Consider the following 20,391-nt stretch of genomic DNA (forward strand, 5'->3'; position numbering starts at 1 on the left):
GGATAGAATACACCTAATTTTGTTCATTGTGTAACCTGACCAAGTTGTTTTCCATCGCCAAACCCTTTTTATCTTCATTCATCTGGTTCAAGCTTATTCTTGTGTAAGGAGCAGTACAGCCAGCTCACTGACTTGTCCACTTCCCCAGAGTGTTCGCAAGTGTCATGATCAGATTAAAAGTATTCTTCAAAATGGATCATGAGCATGTATATGTCTGTAGCCCCCTTTGAATTACAAGTTAATTTAAAAATGACCAGCAGCAATACTTGAAATGTAAACAAGACAAGCTTTAATTTATTACAAAACTACTGTAATTATTCAAGTAAAAGTGATCAAGCTATTAGTTAGAAATACATTTATAAAGATTAACAGGAGGTAAGGCTGACAGGTAATTGAAGGTAAGATCAGTCTCTATTCTATGAACAGTGCTTCTTGAAATTTCTCATTCTGAGGTGAAATGGTTGACACTTGAAGACAGATTCAGCAGATTCAACAGCTCCTGTTGTCAAATAGTCAATGTTTGCCCATGCAGATCAGCTCAGAGAGAGGTTATTTATTTCGCACTAATTCTGCAGCTATGGCACTTGTAGACTGCCTGATCTTTTGATGGAACAGCAGTTGATTTCCAATTCCTTCCTTCTTGCCTCCCATAACCAAGAACTCTCTTTAGTGATGTCTCCCGAACAATTTGACTGACTTCAGCCAGACTTGATGCAGTTCAAAACTGACAATTAATGGCTACAATGCAAATCCAGGTGACAATTATACCAAAAAGCAGGGCAAGGAGCTCAATCATGCTGGAATCCCTTTGAAATGTCTTGCCATTTATCACAGAAGCTGTGATTTTTCACAATTCAATGGACATCTTACATTTTAATGTCTCTGTGATCAGCCCTACAGATATTGGTAAGGTATGAATGAAATCGGAAAGATGTCAAGGTGTCTGTCTATATTTCAATTTACCTTAACATCTAGAAGATCATAAAATTCTGCCATTACTATGGAAAAAGACATTTTGAGTTGTAGGAAACAAAATCATAGGGATTCTATGAATTGGTTGCTGTGGCATCTAAAATTTCCAAATTGTGAGTTGCATTGTAAATTAAATGTGTATATGGCGTGATCCATTCTGTGTTCACTTGATGAATTTAAAACTTGCTTGCACACAGGAAACATTCCATTACCAGGACAGTGCAATCATTTCTCTGAATTATACGAGGCACCCAGACTCGCTCAGTCACAGGATTAAACGTGAAATACTGAAGTGAAAATGTATAGGTTACAAGCTCCATGCAGTGCTGGAATTTATTTCAGATATATCTCCGGGACTGATGTTCAGCTTTATCAGAATGGCAAGATTGGTGACTTAGGATCATGCTCCACTTTGGCATCCTGGGCTGAGAGCAGGGGAAGGCAGGGAAGGTGTGGGAGAGGGGGAAAGGGTGCAGAGAGAGGTGAGGAGAGGGAATAAAATAGGGAGATAGGGAGAGGGGAAGCACAGAGGAGAGGGGGAGGGTGGAGGAGGTAGGCAATGCAGAGGATGGTGGAGAGGTTGGGAAATAGAGAGAGTCATAGACATGTACAGCACTTACAGCTTCGGTCCAACTCGTCCATGCTGACCAGATATCCTAAATTAATCTACTCCCACTTGCCAGCACAAGCCCATATCCCTCTAACCCCTTCCTATTTATATACCCATCCAGGTCCCTTTTCAATGTTGCAATTGTATCAGCCTCCACCACTTGGACAGGGATTGTGGGGTCATGGTCTAGGCTAGAGATGCAGGTGGGGAGAGAGTGAATGAACTGGCTTTCCAAATACTAGAAATGAGATGACACTGTGTGGGTAGGTCCTCATCCACACCTAGTGCCTCCTAACTCAAAAACAATTATAAATAAGGATATATCTGCATTAAAACACCCCAGCTGGCAGACTGAGATCACTTCCAAATCCACCCACATAGTATCAGAAATCTCTTACTCTCAATTAATCTCGATCAGATTCTTTAAACGGCCTTATTTCACTCTCTAATGTTCAGGAGTACTGAACAACCCTGTCATCTCTGTTATCTATAATAGTTCACAATATCAAGTCAAATGAAATTAATATTGTAAAATGTCACATTTTTAACCAAAACAGTTAAAGGAATGTGTTGCCTTTTTGAACATTGTTTGAACCAGGATTTAATAGCACAGCAAGTGATCGAGGTTCAGGATTGGGAGTTTTACATGAATTAAGCATGATTTCTGGCTAATGGTTAAGTGAGTGATTTTAGATCCTTTAGAGTAAGCTGTAGGGTCTTGGTTGGGGGAAGTGTGTTTAACCCTGGAGGTGAGGGGAGGGTTGGGGGGAGTACATTATGAGTAATCAATTGTGTCAGTTAAGGGCCTATACTTCTGTTGGACGGTCTCTTGGGTTGAAGGGTAATTTGTTTCCACTCCATTTGATAGGATCTCAGACGGTTGATGTGAGTGGGAGGAAGAGGAAGAGGAGGTGGGGGAGGCACAAGGGAGGGGAGAATGTGGTGGGACGGGGAGAGCGATCCTGCAGGCCATTAGGGACATTCTGAAGGACACATACGGCGCGTGCAGACACCGTGACCGTGGCACAGTGATGCCGCGACCACAGAATGATGGTATGGAAGTCTGCGATCACTGGCCCACTCCCAACCCCTCAGGCTGCCTGCTGCCCCGCCTCAAGGCTCACTGTTTGGCTCCCCACTCCCTGAACGAGCCGGGGAGCCAGACAGCAAGCTGGGCATCAAGTGGCATCAGGAGGTGGGGCACGGAGGAGAACAGGGCAGCAAGCAAGAGGCAGCAACAACTAGCACACAACTCACGAGCGGTGCCAACCTCCCGTTCCAGTATGTTCGCAGGAGAGACAGTGCTTTAGCTGATTCAGGCAAAGGGGGTTCTGGAGGGTTCAGTGGTGGGAGAATCGGGAGGGTGAGGGTTGGCTCTGGGGAAGAGTGTTCTGTCCTGTTCTGATCTGATGTAAACCCCCACTGTGATTCTGACAGGTTTACACACACTGAGCAATGAGAAATTGCAAAGTGAATATGTCCAACAATACAATAGAATCTTAACTCTCTACAAAGGTCTTGCCTGAATAATGATTTGATTTGAGTTATTAATGTCACATGTACCTAGGTACAGTGAATAGTTCTGTCACGTCATGTAAAGTGCACTAGAGTGACGAATACAATGTTAGAGCTGCAGAGAAGGTGCATAAAGAGTGAGATCAACATTAGATTTAAAAATTTGAGAGGTCCATTCAGAAGTCTAATAACAACAGGGAAGAAGCTGTTCTTGACTCTGTGTTTAAGCTTTTGTATGTGTGTTTCCCTGATGGAAAAGTTTGGAAGAGATTATAACTGGAGTGGAAGAGATCTTTGATTATATTGGTTGCTTTCACAAGGCAGTGGGAAGTATAGATGCAGGCATTGGATGGAAAGCTGGTTTGCCTGATGGACCAGGCTGTGTTCGCGACTCTCTGTAGTTTCTTACGGTCCTGGGCAGAAACGTGGAGTCCCTCAGTCATGTTTCATAAACAGCGGGTATGCACAGGAAGTATTAGACTCAAACTCTAACTGCTGCAGAAGTAATCAACCCTCCAAAGCCCAGGAAAATGTGAAGGATGTCTATCAGGCTTTCAATCGCACACTGTTCTGTGCTCCAGCTGAAGGTGAACATTCACCCGTGCAATGTGTCATGACTGTGTACAAACCAACATTTACCAATGTCCACATTATGAAACACAGATTTAAAGTCTTACTTAAGGAAACAGAAATCATCACTTGACGCAACTGGTCTGAGAGACAGGGTTGTAGATATTACTCAGGCTTGCTTGCCAATAAACAGAAAGCAGTCCACTTCACTTCCAACACAGTCTCCCTGGAAGAAACTCCCATAGTCTGCATAAAACTAAAAAGAAATAAAAATGTCATGAGTTTAATGCCCACTGTATGGAAATGTCTGGAAAATACACTCAGTTGGCTAACGTAATAACGACTGGAACATTCTGGGAAAATGTTAACACTCTACACCTTAATTGAAGCACAGCTGGTCCCACAGCTCAGAAGTGGCTGTAAAATTCACCCCCAATCTCTAGGGAAGGAAGGATAACATGGGCTTGAGGAAGTTCACTAAGTTGGTCCCCCTGGGGTGAAAAGGTTACCGTATGATGAGAGACCGAGTGAATTGAGATTATATTCACTGGAGTTTAGAAGAATATGAGATAACCTTATCGAAGCACAGAAGATGACAGTGGGTCTTTCAGGGCTGGATACTGAGACATTGTTTCCTTCTCTTGTTGGGGTATTTGGAACAAGGACACACAATCTCCGGTTAAGCAGATATCATTCAGGACTGAGAGGAGGAGAAATTTCTTCATTCCTAGGGGAGTGAATCATTGGCATCGTCTTCCCCCCAAAGGCTTTTGGATGTTCCACGCCTTGGTTGTACTGAACAGGCTCGATGAACTTTGTGGTCTCATCCTGCTGCTATGTTTTGTTAAAAATCACACAACATCAGGTTATAGTCCAACAGGTTTATTTGGAAGCACTAGCTTTCTGAGCGCTGCTCCTTCATCAGGTGGTTGTGATGAAGGAGCAGTGCTCTGAAAGTTAGTGCTTCCAATTAAACCTGTTGGACTATAACCTGGTGTTGTGTGATTTTTAACTTTTAACTAGTCCGACACCGGCATCTCCGAATCCTAACTATCTTTTGTGTTCCTGTTTGTTCACTCTCTTAGTGTACCTGATTGAACACCTTTTCCATTCCCCTGTTCCTTTCTCAGACCTTAAATTATATTAAGATCAGGAATGTAAAGACTGTAGCTTTTAATTTTTGTGATTTTTTTTTAATTGCGAAATAAAATGAGAAAAGACCTGTTTTAAAACCAGAGATTGAGAGGATCACTGCCTAGAACATAGAACAATACAGCGCAGACTAGGCCGTCTGGCCCTCAATGTTGCGCCGACCTGTGAACTATTCTCAGCTCGTCCCCCTACACTATCCCAAAATCATCTTATGTGCTTATCTAAGGATTGTTTAAATCTCCCTAATGTGGCTGAGTTAAAGTTGCCTGGTACAAAAGTAAATAATATGACACTTGCATTGTGAATAAAGTTAAGAATCACACAACACCTGGTTATAGTCCAACAGGTTTAATTGGGAGCACTAGCTTTCGGAGTGCCGTTCCTTCATCAGGTGATTGTACACCCCAGTCCTACACCGGCATCTCCAAATCATTGTGAATACTGTTTGTACAGCAGTGTTTGCAGAGGAACTGCAGCTAAAGGGCTGTACATAAATGGAGATCTGCTTGGCAACAGGAAAAGCAGATTGGTTTGTGGATCAGTGACCAGTTACCAACGACAAAAGTCTTCTGCCTGCCAACAGCAATGTGATTGGCTCTCAGGTAGCTGAGCAGTGCGGGGCTCTCAATAAGAGCCTTCAGACCACCAGCAATGCTCTCTCTGTTCTCCAGAGTAAAAGCCACTTCAAGTCTGAAGAAAACCAGTTTATTTTTCCTCTGGCAGTTGCTGTAGGCTGTAACTTTTAGCCAGTAAGACACAGGTCTTTCTTTGATGAACCAGCCACCCTGTGTCTTTTGCAAACCAGTAAGAGCTCCTGGAAAAAGGAAGACTAAGACGCGGCATTTTGATCCACAGGAGAATCAGAGCAACAGATTCTGGGAACAAAGATTGCCAACTGCTGTCCCAGTTTTCCTTCCATCCATAATTTGTGTTTTATTGTTCCCCTGCTTACATCTGTCTGTATCCAAGGGGGAGTGTATAAGTTTTAATTAGTGGAGTTTTACGCTGACAGTGCATAACTGTTTACCTGTAGCTGGAATCAATTTATTTCTACTAAAAGGCAATTTGTGATAAGTGCAGAAACCTGCTTCCATGCTTTCTATTAAACTGTGTCCAGGAGACGTTGGGGAATTTTGTGCACTTTTACAAATCCTCAACTTCTATGATGACTCCGGGAATAGTGGGGAACACTTGATTTCCAGTGGACTACCCCAGCAAGGTGTGACAGGAAACATTGTTGTTCCCAAGATTCACTGAGTTGCCCCACTGGTCTCGCTGTGCACATATCCTGATCTATTTGACCGCTCAAGCCGATCAATTAATTTTCCCACTTCCACGATAACTCTTACTCTTTCTCCATCATTTCGAGGGTGGCTTTAGCAGCTTCCGGGTCCTTCTTCTGAAACGTTTGGTAGAAAGACAAGGATTCAAAGAAGCCTTTGATCCACAAGACTGGCACCAATTGCTTGAATGAAATGCTATCGACTCTGGAAAAGAAATAAAACATTCCTTTTCAAATGTGGAAACAGGAAGTGCAGGTAACACTTGGCAGGTCAAGCACTGACCCTACTTCCATTGATGGTATCGATATGATTATTAACTTAATCAAAGTCCATCCCCTCCCTGATTTGCCAGCACTGAATCACATTTATTAGCCCATTCTTCCAACTCATCAATTTTCTTTCTGCAGCCTGCTTCAGTTTGCCAAAGAATGAACTGTGCCTCCTGTTTTGAAAAGTAATTTTCCAGGCGTAGAGACAACTCACTTTGTTGCCCTGAATTCCGACTCGGTTAGAGTCAATTCTTCACACAGAGAAAGGTCTGAAAGTAGAGAAGGGTGAATTTAATTGTCCAAAATACTGCCTCTCCCACCAATGACTACACCCAGTTCACATTCGAGGCTGGAGTCCTCAAAGACTTTGGCCTTTTGTTTAAATATTGGTCTAATGGGTAGATTGGTTTAGTGTGTTGCTTTAGTACACTGGATGGCTCAATAGGTTTGAGTATCATGGCCTGGTCTGCCCTCTGCTGTCACAAATCTGTAAGTGCTCTTTTAAACTCCTGCTGTACTAAGAATCAAAGCTCAAACTGAATAAACCGATGACATTCGGAAAATAATTATACTGCTTTTTAAATCATTTAAAAATTATGTTTTGGACCTCTGTAGTCTAAATTAATCCTTGAATCTAAAAGCTGGATTTTAAGACACAAATCAAGATCGTTGTGAAGACAGGATGAGATTTCCTGTCTTGGCTGTGGTGAGATTAATGGCAAGTATGATGACGAAATAGAGGGAGCGTGTAAAAGAAGGTCAGGTCCTCAGCTTTAGGAAAAGCTGTCTCGATTTTCCCCTCAAACTGTAAACGGTGACTTCTGAATCTCACTGTTCAGTGGGCCTACCTTATTTCCCATCCCCTTGAAGCAACAACTTGCCAGACTTACATTCCACTCTCTTCCTCTCCACTGAGAAATTAGACAGCACGGTGCAGAAAGAGACCATTCAGCCCAGTGAGTCCTGCACCGACCCTCCAAAGAGCATCCCACCCAAACCCCATAATCTTGCATTTCCCATGGCTATTCCGTCTAGCTTGAATGTCCCTGGACACTATGGGGGAATTCCCCATAGCCAGTCCACTGAACCTGCACATCTTTGGACTTTCCGCAGACATGGGGAGAATGTGCAAACTCCACACAGACAGTCGCCCGAGGGTGGAATCGAACCCGGGTCCCTGGCGCTGTGAGGTAGCAGTGCTAACCACTGAGCTACTGTACTGCCCATCTGCTACTGTTTAAGATGGGTACATGCAAATTGGGAGCACTGTGCCACCCATGGCTGTGACCTGGCCATCATGGAGCTGCCTCTCCCACAGAATGTCCCTGTATGTTCCACAGTTACCACCAGCCTCCTTAACTTTTCACCCACGCAAGGCAGCATCGACAAACTACCCATCTCGCCAAACCATGACTTCTGTTCTCAATCCAATTCAGATACCACTTTCAGGTCTTTAACACATTACTTGGAGCTGATGGACTTGCATGTTTCCACAAGGTAACATTGTGCAGGTACAGATGCATATTTTATGCACCTACACAGAATGTTTCTGCACGAACATGGACAGGCACATCTTATCATAGAGTAGAATCCCTTCAGTGTAGAAACAGGCCCAACAAGTTCACACCGACCCTCCGAAGAGTATCCCACTCAGACCCATTCCCCGACCCTATTACTCTATTAATGCATCTAACCTACACATCCCTGAACACTAAGGCAATTTAGCATGGCCAATTCACCTAACCTACATCTTTGGATTGTGGGAGGTAACAAGTGCCTCATCATCCTCTCTGAATGACCTTTCTCCCTGTGGATGGCTAATCTTACCAATGCACCCTGTCCTGTTGAGCCCTTTTACACTATCCTGCTGCTGGATTGATCAATAAACCTACTCTGCATTTCCCTTCGGATTCTCCACTCACTCCTGCACAAGGTTCTTCCTTTGGCCTCTTGTTGTTGACTGAAATCTGGGGCTTCCTCCTAACTGCAGCTTCCCTGCCTAGCGATAGCCTCCATCACCTCCCCCACTCAGACATGTGGCCTTTATCACCAAAGTCTTACCTTGGCCCAGTCACCCAGCTCCTCTGATATCTTCCCCTCCACTAAGCAGCTCTACTGGTGCTAATCCTTCAACCTCACCTATAAACATCTTCATTCCCTACTGTCGTCCTGATCCTGAGGTTTCTCCGAGATTTCCTTCCCACCCACCCTCTCTGCACTGAGTGACTCCTAATTCTTGGCAGTTTTAACCTCCATCTTCCTTTTGTTGTTGAGACCGTGTCATCTTTATGGTGGTGTCGGCTGTGACTTTGTCCCTGAAATGAAATGTGCTCAGAAACTTGACCAGTTCCTGAATCGGACTCACCATGTAAACAGTGGCTGCAAGAGCAGGTCAGAGGCTAGGAATATTGCAGTGAGTAACTCACCTCCTGACTCTCCAAAGCCTGTCCACCATGTGCAAGTCCGGAGTGTGATGGAGTACTCCCACTTGCCTGGATGACTGCAGCTCCAACAACACTATAGAAGCACCATGCCATCCAGGATGAAGTAGCCTGCTTGATTGGCACTACATCTACAAACATCCCCTCCCTCCACCACCAGTGCTCAAGAGCAGCAATGTGTGTATTATCTACAAGTTGCACTGCTGCAGAAATTCACCAAAGATCCTCAGACAGCAGCTTCCAAACCCACAACCACTTCCATTAAGAAGGAGAAGGGCAGCAGATACATGGGAACACCACCACTTGCAAGTTCCCCTCCAAGCGACTCACCATCTTGACTTGGAAATATACCATCGTTCCTTCACTGTCACTGGGTCAAAATCCTGGAATTCCCTCCCTAAGGGCATTGTAGGTCAACCCGCAGCTCACCATCACCTTCTCAAGGGCAACTAGGGACCGGCAATAAATGCTGGGCCAGCCAGCGACAACCACCTCCCATGAGTGAAAAGGACAAAAATGTATGAAGCTGAGGAGAAGGAGAAAGACCCTGACAATGATGGTGTGATGGATCATTGCGATTCTCTGATGTGTGACAGTGAAGACACCCCTACCCCCAACATCCATCCAGGATCATAGGGCTCACTGCAAGAGCTGGGGGAGAAAGCAGAGACAAATGTATAGGCCAATGGGGCAGAAAATGTCTGACAATTCCTGTCCAATCTCTTTAGTCAATTGACATCCGTCCTAGAGATTTGATTTGTAATGTACGACACCTGCTCATTGTATGGTGTGATCTCCTTTAACCAACCCAACCCAACATTACAGAGAATGTGGTTTCAGGGGGACAGGATAAAACCCGCCTTGTAACATCAACCAATGTCTCTTTTGATGCATGTGGACAGACACAGCGTGAGCGATAACACTCAGGGATGTCTGCGTACACACTGGAAACATTTAGCCCAGCTGAAGAAAGTTGCAGATTGATAATCCAAGCAGATTGAGAGGTTTTGATGGGGATGTTTAATATATCGATAGTGAGATTGTATTTCCTCTCACGGGTTTTGGAACAAGGGCACAGAACATGAACATTAAAGCTCAATAATTCAGCAAGTACCTCTTCACCGTTCCTTAAAGCTTAAATCTAAGATAGTCTGTTGCATTAATATAAAACAAAGAACTGTGGATGCTGGAGACCTGAAACAAACAAAATTGCTGGAAAAACAGCAGGTCTGGCAGCATCTGTGGAGAGAAAGCAGAGTTAACATTTCAGGTCCAGTGACCCATCTTCAGAACTGTTGTTAGCCTCAATATCTGGTCTCACCTCTCTTTATCAGGGAATGTGATAGCATCAAATATTTCCTTGTATTCATTCCGAACAATCTGAGTCCTTTCACTCTCATAGGGAGCCAGGGTCTTCAGTGTCTGGGAACAGGAAGTGCAAGAGAAAACTGGTCATGCTATCATTCAATACCCACCAAGAAGTGACTGACTATTATGTGTATGGGTTACAAGGATGTGTGGCCCTGATTGCACCCATATCCCTCTGCCATGACAGAGAAGCAGCAGAATAGATCCAGATTTTGTTTTCATTTGTTCCTTAGATCTGAGTGTCTCTGGCTGTGCCAGCATTTATTTTTCCATGCTGAATTGCCCTTGAGATGGCAGTGGTGAGTTATCTTTTTGAACAACTGGAGTCTTCAGAGAGTAGATACACACACTGTGCTGTCTGAGAGGGAGTTCCAGGATTTTGACACTCATGATGCAGGAATAGAGATACAGTTCAAAGAGGCATGTACTGATCAGTTTTAGGACCACTGCTCTGGGCTTGGGTGTACAGAACATACCCCAGACTTGGGTGTGCAGAGCATTGTTGCAAAGTTTGCCAATGACATAAAACTTAAAAATGCAGTTGTGTCATAGAGTACATCTGGTGGTTTTAGCTGCCTATCACAATGTTAACCATGTCAACGTAAAATACAGAAGAAAGTCCTGCAGGGGCCATGAGATTAAAATCAGTACAACAATTGGTACTCCAGTCAGTAGAAATCTACAGCCTCTATTTGGAGTCAGAGTCACAGAGATGTACAGTACGGAAACAGACCCTCCGGTCCAACCCGTCCATGCTGACCAGATATCCCAACCCAATCTAGTCCCACCTGCCAGCACTTCCAAACCTTTCCTATTCAAATACCCATCCAGATGCCTTTTAAATGTTGCAATTGTACCAGCCTCCACCACTTCCTCTGGCAGCTAATGTCATACATGCACCACCCTCTGCATGAAAAAGTTGCTGCTTAGATCTCTTTTATACCTTTCCCCTTGCACCTTAAACCTCTGCCTCTAGTTTCGGAGTCCCTCACCCTAGGAAAGAGACCTTATCTATTTACTCCTATCCATGCCCCTCATGATTTCATAAAGCTCTATAAGGTCATCCCTCAGCCTCTGATGCTCCAGGGAAAGCTGCCCTAGCCCATTCAACCTCTCCCTTTAGCTCAAACCCTCCAACCCTGGCAACATCCTTGTAAATCTTTTCTGAACTCTTGAAGTTTAACAACATCCTTCCTATGGGAGGGAGACCAGAATTGCACACAGTATTCCAAAAGTCACCAACCCATGATTTCATTAGTGCTGCTTTCTCAGCGTCTCCAGCCATGACATACTAATCAAGTTGAAGCCTGTGCTGCTGGTCCTTCCTCTCTGCACGGATATCCCTGACTTCATAAACCCTGTGGCGGCGTGATGAGGCCTTTAGGTGGTCACAACTGGGTGCAGCGTGAGCCTCCATGGTGGTGGGTGGTAGGGGCCAGGCAGGTTGCCTGTTGGCATTCCCACACAGAACCTAAATATTTACAGAATCAGGCTTAAATGGAGGGATATGGATCATGGGTAGGCAGTAAGGATTAGGTCAATTTGGCATCATATTCAACATACCTTTGTGGGCCGAAGGGCCTGTTCCTGTGCTGTACTGTTCTATGTTCTCTGTTCTATGATAACCACTACAACTGTTGATGTGGAAAAAGAAACACAGCAACCCTGTCCTCTTCTTGTCAGGTTCCCCATATTTACTCTCTGTTGACATTGCACTCCATTTCTGACCACACTGGCAACCACTCACTAACTGGTGACATGGTGGCTCAGTGGTTAGCACTGCTGCCTCACAGAGCCAGCAACCTGGGTTTGATTCCACCCTCGGGTGACTGTCTGTGCGAAGTTTGCACATTCTCCCCGTGTCTGCGTGGGTTTCCTCCAGGTGCTCCAGTTTCTTCCCACAGTCCAAACTTGTGCAGGTTAGGTGGATTGGCCATGCTCAATTATCCCATAGTGTTCAGGGATATGCAGGCTAGGTGGGTTAGCTATGGGAAATGTTGGGTCTAGTTGAGTCTGGTCTTTGGAGGGACAGTGCAGACTCAATGGGCTGAAAGGCCTCTTTCTACCCATTAGGGATTCTATGAACTGATCATGAGTATCTGAAAGGAAGACTGGGGGTTCAAACCAGTATGCTGAGCTCAGCGCTGACCATGTTCACCCACCAGGACTGAGTAATTCAAGAACCTATTCCACTGGTGGAGGTAGGGTTCTTATCAACGACAGCAGCAGAATGCTGAAGGGCTGATGCTCCAATTGTCTCAGTGGGGGGCCCATTCTTTCTGTGAGTCAGACAATCTGACTGTTAACTAACTGCGGTTGTTTGATCAGGGCTTCATCAGAGCACAACTCTCCCCACTGTCTGCCAAACCAATTATAGTGAGTCAGTGTCCAACAGCACTGTTCCCAAACATCATCCTCCCCTTTACAAAAATACCGTCGATATTACAATAGACAATAGACAATAGGTGCAGGAGTAGGCCATTCTGCCCTTCGAGCCTGCACGACCATTCAATATGATCATGGCTGATCATCCTTAATCAGTATCCTGTTCCTGCCTTATCCCCATAACCCTTGATTCCACTGTCCTTGAGAGCTCTATCCAACTCATTCTTAAATGAATCCAGAGACTGGGCCTCCACTGCCCTCTGGGGCAGAGCATTCCACACAGCCACCACTCTCTGGGTGAAGAAGTTTCTCCTCATCTTTGTCCTAAATGGTCTACCCTGTATTTTTAAGCTGTGTCCTCTGGTTCGGGACTCACCCATCAGCAGAAACATGTTTCCTGCCTCCAGAGTGTCCAATCCTTTAATAATCTTATATGTCTCAATCAGATCCCCTCTCAGTCTTCTAAACTCAAGGGTGTACAAGTCCAGTCGCTCCAGTTTTTCAGCGTAAGGTAGTCCCACCATTCCAGGAATTGACCTCGTGAACCTACGCTGCACCCGCTCAATAGCCAGAATGTCTTTCCTCAAATTTGGATATCAGAACTGCACAAAGTACTCCAGGTGCGGTCTTACAGCTGCTCCAGGGCCAGGGCCCTGTACAGCTGCAGAAGAACCTCTTTGCTTCTATACTCAATCCCTCTTGATATGAAGGCCAGCATGCTATTAGCCTTCTTCACTACCTGCTGTACCTGCATGCTTACCTTCATTGACTGGTGTACAAGAACACCCAGATCTCTCTGTACTGCCCCTTTACCTAAATTGATTCCATTTAGATAGTAATCTGCCTTCCTGTTCTTGCCACCAAAGTGGATAACCATACATTTATCCACATTAAACTGCATCTGCCATGCATCTGACCACTCACCTAACTTGTCCAGGTCACCCTGTAATCTCCTAACATTCTCCTCACGTTTCACCCTGCCACCCAGCTTAGTATCATCAGTAAATTTGCTAATGTTATTACTAATACCATCTTCTATATCATTAACATATATTGTAAAAAGCTGCGGTCCCAGTACTGATCCCTGTAGTACCCCACTGGTCAGTGCCTGCCATTCTGAAATGGAGCCATTTATCACTACCCTTTGTTTCCTGTCAGCCAACCAACTTTCAATCCAACTTGGTACTTTGCCCCCAATACCATGCGCCCTAATTTTGCTCACTAACCTCCTATGTGGGACTTTATCAAAAGCTTTCTGAAAGTCCAGGTACACTACATCTACTGGATCTCCCTCGTCCATCTTGTGAGTTACATCCTCGGAAAGAAGAAACATTTCGTACAATTAGTTTGGACCGCAGGCAGTGAAAGGAGGGATGATCCAAACCCCATGTTACACATAGATTGATCCTATTCTCTTACAGTTGCTCAGTTAGCCGCAGTCCGCTACCTACCTGTTGGACAATCTGGATCAAACGCTCAGAGCAGTCATTGTAATGTACTTCAAAGGGAACTCGGTAGCAATAGAGAGCCAGGCAGCCTTTGGGTTTTAAAACCCTGTCAACTTCCTTCATGAACTTCTCCAAGTCAAACCAATGTGCGGCCTCTGCTGCTGTTATCAGGTCGACAGAACTGTCCTCGAATCCCAGTTCCTCCGCCAGGCCCTGTCTGTGAAGGGAATCGACAAACACAGGAATACAACAGCTTCAGTGGCATTTATTTGGGTATCTCTGGGACACCTTCTACCTCAGTAGGCATTCATTGATTGAGAGCAAATTATTGTGGGATCCTTACCGTGTGGAAAGCAGGCCATTCAGCCCATCGAGTCTGCACCGACTCTCCAAAGAGCATCCCACCCAGACCCAATCCCCACCTATCCCTGTAGCCCTGCAGTTCCCATGGCCAGCCTTGGGAAGGCCAGCCCACCTGACCTGCACATCCTTAGATTGTGGGAGGAAACCCACTGGACATGGGGAGAATGTTCAAACTCCACACAGTCGCCTGAGGATGGAATCAAACCTGTGAGACAGTGGTGCTAACCGCTGAGCCACCGTGCTGGGATATTGGGATATTGGGATAAGATGATTGGAAGCCAGTTGAGGATCTACCCGGGATACGTTTTGTGGGGGGGGGGGGGTGCTATGCCCAAAGACTGCCTTTGATCCAGCCCGCTTACCCCCACCAATGCTCTTCCTAGCTGCCCCTTCAGTAAACTCAAATTTGTTTCTTTCAGATTCCCAGGGGAGAATCACTATTCAGTTTGTTCATTGTCATGAAACATTTTCCAGGGTGAGGAACTATAAGGAGTTCAGTGCGGGAGTAAATGATGACTGGGACAAGAGGTGAAAGCCAGAACAGCAGGAAGGAGGTGTTTTGGATGGCTGGCCCTTATTTGGGGGGGTTCTGGTTAATGTGAAGCCAGGAGACCTAATCACAGCTGGGTGTCTGGAGATGGCCCAGAGCATTGGTTGTGAAATGTGTTTGGTTCAAATAAACTCTTTCCCAAACAAATCTTTGGCATCCTGATCGAGGCAGTGGCAGAATGTCTCAATCCGATTGTTTTACTATGTGAGAATTTCAAACAGTGCAATCTTCATGTGTATGTTTCGGCTCAGCTTGGAATGAAATTCACTCTTTAATATTTCCGTGCCATTGTTCAGTCCTGGCTATCCCACGATGCAGTGCAGTGGTTCTCCAACTTGTGCATTTGTGACGACACCCCTCCCCCTCCCTCACCCCAGTCTCAATGATAAAACAATGTAATTCTGGGAACATGGAAAAAAGTGTTTGAATGTTACTTTGAAGGGGATGGCTAATCATTTACAGCTGGAAATGAGATAGGTGTTTCTGTTGTCTGTTGCGGGGTCTGTCTCTCTGTGTGAGCTCTCCTTTTGTGGAGGGGTGGGTAGGTGGGTAGGGGTCAGGCGCACTCTCCTGCTGATTGGGCAGTCAACCTAGAACACATGCCTCCCATTTCACATTGTGCCACCCCTACCGAATCTCCGGGGTGTGCTGACCCCAGTTTGAGAGCCAATGACTGAATTCCAGCAGAAATGTGACAATCCCTGGATGTTCCATCCTGTTGCGACCTGGGGAGGGGGAGGGAGCTCGAAGTGGGAGTGGAGGGTGTGTTGGTTCGGGAGGGATTGCTATGGAAGAAAGGGATGTGAAGTGCAGGAATGTCTGGTTTTAACAGAGACAGGATCTGAGGGATTAATGTCTGCGGTTGGCTTTGGGGGACTGAGACTGGATGTGGCCAGAGACAGGCAGGGGTGATGGATGAGAGTGAGTTCAGAACAGACTTACCAGGACTTTTCACTGGAGTGCATGAGATGGACCTTATAGAGATTTATGAAATCATATGGGTACAGATAAGGTGAAAGGCAAGTGTCTTTTCCCTAGGTTGAGGGATTTCAAGACAAGGGGAAAGTTTTACAGAAGACAACGAGGCGCATTTGTTTTGTGTGGAATGAACTGCCAGAGGAAATGGTGGATGTAGGTTACAGTTACAACATTTAAACGACATTTGGATAAGTACATGGATAAGAAATGTTTGGAGGGATTTGGGCTGAGCGCAGGCAGGTGGGACTGGTTTAGTTTGGGATTCTGGTCAGCATGGAATGGTTGGACAGGAGGGTCTGTTTCTGAGCTCTATGACTCTATGCCTGAGCCTGTTTAGTTCTATGGAATTCAGTCCCCCCTGAGCACAGTCTCCCATTGCCATCAACGGGGCTCAGATTGGAGGGATGCTTTTCGGTGTCCATTAGTTACCTGTAAGAGACGTTATCAGGTCCATCCACCTTCTTCGCCTCTTCAATCTGAGCTTCACTCACATCAATCCCAACCACCTTTTCAAAGTAAGAAGCCAATCCCCTGGTGCTCTGACCTGAGCCGCATCCAATATCCACTGCCAGGGTGAATGGCTTGCCCTTCTGAAAAAAGAACCACGTTTTTAGTTAAACACACCCCTGCTAACCCACCCCCCCTACCTGAGAATTTCTGTGCTGAGTAATCCCATGTCTAATTGCTGGAGTCGCACAATGTACGATTGGAGGGCTTGAGCTTGATAGGGAGAAGCTGAATAGGCTGGGACCATTTTCTCTGGCGCATTGGAGGCTGAGGGCGACCGTGTGAAGGCTTATAAAATCATGAGGGGCACGGATAGGGTGAATAGCCAAGGTCTTTTTCCCAGGGGTGGGTGAGTCCTCAACTAGAGGGCATAGGTTTAAAGTGAGAGGGGAAAGATTTCACAGGAACCTCAAGGCAACTTTTTCACACAGAGGGTGGTGCATGTGTGGAATGAGCTGCCAGTGGAAGTGGTGGAGGCTGGTACAATTGCAACATTTAAAAGGCATCTGGATGGGCACGTGAATAGGAAGGGTTTAGAGGGATATGGGCCAAGTTCTGGCAAATCGGACTAGATTAGGTTGGGATATCTGGTCGACATGGACGAGTTGGACCGAAGGGTCTGTTTCCGTGCTGTACACCTCTATGTTTCCACCCCCAACTTGCGTTTATATTGCACTGTTAACCTAACCAATTGTTGAGCCAAATTTCACATGGGGGGTACATAAGGAGGCAATATAGGGGACGTTGTAGGGGTCCCAAAGGTCAGTCAAAGAAGTAGGTTTTCAGCAGCGTCTTAGAAGATGAGGTTAAGGGAAGGAATTCCAGAGCTTCGGAGCCAGGCAGCTGAAGGCAAGTCCACTAATAACAGTTGATGAATTAACAGAACCAGCAATGAACTGCTAAGAGACAAGGACATGCTGTTATACAGGAATTGAAAGCAATTAGCCATGTATGAGGGAAGAAGGAGTCACTGCTACAGAAGCAAAACTGTTTTAACAATTGCTTGATAACTGACTGCCTTATGCCACAAGGACAAATGATTGCCCTGAAGGAGAATTTAAGGAGTTAATCACAGCAAAGTTGTGTCTTCTGTCAGTCAATGCCAAATATAACAAGGAAGCTACTTCTGATAAAAAAAGGCAAGCTGCAGGCTTGCACTATTGATTATGAACGAATATAAACGATCATCCGTGGTGTTACATCATGAACTTGAAGGACAGAAAACAATATAAGAATTCAAATCCAGGCTTCTTCAGTAGCAGAACTCCCGGAGAACAACACGGCACAAGGATTGAATTCTAGACACATCCAGAGACTGACAATGTTGGTTGGAATCGTAGATAATTCTATCATTAATCAGGTAACAGCTCAAATGGGTTATGAGACTTAAGTTGCTTACTTGAGGAGTCCTGTGACGTTTGATTACTCACATTTCAAACTTCCAGTGAAGAGAAGTCTATCTTTTTTTTAAATCTGTGGGCTGCTTGCAAAGGAGATACATTTTGCTCAGACCGCATGGACTGGTTCATGCGGACTCTCTTACACAGCCTGCTTACCCAGGTACAGCTGCGAAATTGTTCCCCACTGAAACATTCAACTCATATAAAACTTTAGTTCCTATTTCTAACTACATAAACATGGGCCACAGATTGTTGATATCAGCGGGATTGATGATGCAAAAGCTACGCACAAAACCCTGGAGTGGTTCTTGCACAGAGGGAGGCAGTTGTACTCGTTGTGTTCACTCCAGCTCTGTGTTAGTCCCCATCCCCTTGCCTCATGTGTTAGTCCCCATCACACAATCCCAGTCCCCTCCTGCCTGTATCCTAAACTCTAGTTGTCAAGAATGGTAATGTTTGACAATTCCTTGCAAGGATGCCACTTGTAGTCTGCCTGCTCCTATTGAAGGGCCTTGGAACTTACACAGATGCATTTGAAGACAGCTTTGACTCTTTTTCTCCCCCCAGTTCTGGAAATTTACACGTCATTTACAGCTAACTAACCATAACAGCTATGGTCTCTCATGGGCAGCTGGGTGACAGCAAAGGACAGTTTATGGATCCACATGACCATCAGAAAGAAAAGAAAAAGTGCCGAAGGGTTGCAGTTACATTATCAGTTACTATCAACGCAACAGAGCGGAAATTCGCCCCACTCAGATAACAAACTGGGACTCACTAACACATCAGGATAGCAGCAGCAAACAAACCTATTGCTGAGATAATCACTTTCCAAATCCTGACAAGTCAAGGCTGTTGACCTTTGCTGTGCCTATCTTAAGCTGACCTCTTTATCTCCCGGGGAGCCGCTCCGTTTTATTTCTCCACGTTCTCACCTTTCTCTGCAAGTAGTCGAGGATGAGATTGCGGATTTGGAAGGGTGAGGGAAGCCGGTATTTCAGGTACAGGGCAACATGTTCACGCTCTTCAAACAGCCGCGACGCCATCTTGCCGCAGCTCCTGTGGCCAATAGCTGTCCGCAAAAGCGGCTCTCCCAGTCTGTTAATAAACACTCAGTGAGATTAAAGGGTGTGATTCTAACCCATCCATCGTCTAGTAAATGCTTTCACAGCACTGCTTTCCACAGCTGAAACATTCCATTCAAGTGTAAGAGTAACTAATTAATTAATGCAGATGGTTGAATGCAAAGCAAGAGTAAGCTGCTTTTCCTCTTGCAAATTAATGAGTGTTTTCCGTGAGTTGCATGAAAGACTGCTAGAGATAACAGAAGCCTAGTTATTGGACTATGCCCTGTGTATGAAGCAAAGGACATTGTAAAGGACACTACCTGCATTTATATGGCTCTGTTCAACAACAACAGCAACAATCTGTATTTAATTAGCACCTTAATGTAACTAATAAAAATTGTCAAAATACACAAAACTATTGGTGTGGATAGAGGATCGGCTAATGGGCAGGAAACAGCGAATGAGCTAAGGGGTCCTTTTCCCTTGTAACCGGTGAGCTTCCACAGGGATTAGTACTGGGACAGCAACTGTTTACAATACATATTCCTGACTTGGAGGATATTGGTAGGTTAAGTAAGTGGACAAAAAGTTGACAAATGGAGTATAATGTGAGAAAATCTGAAGTTGTTCATTTTGGAAGGGAGAACAAATGAACAGAGTATTATTTAAATGGAGAAAAAAACTGCAGAAAGCTGCAATACTGAAGGACTTGGGATACTTGTGCACAAAACGCAGAAAGTTAGCAGACAGGGATAGCAGGTAATTAGGAAGGTGAATGGAATAGTGGTCTATACTTCAAGGAGATTGGAGGATAGGGAAGAGTAGGGAAGTCTTACTGCAACTCTACAAGGTGCTGATGAGACCACATCGAGAGTACTGTGAGCAGTTTTGGTCTTTTTATTTAAGGAAAGATGTCATTTCATTGGAGGCAGTTCAGAGCACATTCACTAGGACGGTCCCTAGTATAGGAGAAAGTGAGGACTGAAGATGCTGGAGATCAGAGTCGAGAGTGTAGTGCTGGAAAGGTACAGCAGGTCAGGCAGCATCCAAGATGCAGGAGAATTGACGTTTCGGGCATAAGCTCCTCATCAGGAATCAGGAAGGGCTTTTGCCTGAAACGTCGATTCTCCTGCTCCTCGATTCTGATCCCTAGTATAGAGGGACAATCCGACGAGCAAAGCTAAATGCGTTGGGATTCTAGAAGAATGAGAGGTGATCTCATTGAAACCTAGAGGATTCATAAGGGAATTGACAGGGTTATTGCTGAGAGCTGTTTCCTCTCATGCGAGAGTCTATGACCAGAGGGCATAGTCTCAGAATGAAGGGCTACCAATTTGAGATCGAAATAATGAGATATGAATCTTTGGAACTCTGCCACAGACAGCTGTGGGAGCAGAGACCTGGTGTATATTTAAGTGTGAGATAGATAGACTCTTAATCAGTAGGTCACTCAAGGATTATGAGGAACAGGCAGGAGAGTGAGGAATGTCAAATCAGCCGTGATCCTATTGGA

At 45.1% G+C, this 20,391-nt stretch overlaps 1 protein-coding gene across 1 annotated transcript; it reads right to left on the reverse strand.

Annotated features, from left to right (window-relative positions):
• Positions 1 to 266: 266 nt before the first annotated feature.
• Positions 267 to 19,070, reverse strand: LOC122551416 (putative methyltransferase DDB_G0268948). Its single transcript, XM_043693272.2, has 6 exons — positions 18,747 to 19,070; positions 16,334 to 16,494; positions 14,017 to 14,230; positions 10,134 to 10,234; positions 6,169 to 6,306; positions 267 to 3,923 (listed from the first exon to the last, which is right to left on the reverse strand). Exons 1-6 carry the CDS (start codon positions 18,855 to 18,857, stop codon positions 3,833 to 3,835), a joined length of 816 nt encoding a protein of 271 aa, XP_043549207.1. The 5' UTR covers positions 18,858 to 19,070; the 3' UTR covers positions 267 to 3,832.
• Between the last annotated feature and the right edge of the window lie 1,321 nt (positions 19,071 to 20,391).

The sequence above is a fragment of the Chiloscyllium plagiosum genome, unplaced genomic scaffold (assembly GCF_037043375.1).
Source record: "Chiloscyllium plagiosum isolate Xiang-an unplaced genomic scaffold, Cpla_swu_hap1 HiC_scaffold_7, whole genome shotgun sequence".
Classification (NCBI taxonomy): domain Eukaryota; kingdom Metazoa; phylum Chordata; class Chondrichthyes; order Orectolobiformes; family Hemiscylliidae; genus Chiloscyllium; species Chiloscyllium plagiosum.

Bases quoted from the DNA above. Each gene is read 5' to 3' on its own strand.
- LOC122551416 (XM_043693272.2), bottom strand. From the start codon at position 18,857: ATGGCGTCGCGGCTGTTTGAAGAGCGTGAACATGTTGCCCTGTACCTG. The intron at 6,307-10,133 runs GTGAGACCAGAT...TTTCTTTTCCAG, and splicing joins ACATTCCCTGATAAAGAGAG to AGTCGATAGCATTTCATTCA. The intron at 3,924-6,168 runs GTAAGAGTTATC...ATTTCTTTTTAG, and splicing joins CTCGAAATGATGGAGAAAGA to TTTTATGCAGACTATGGGAG.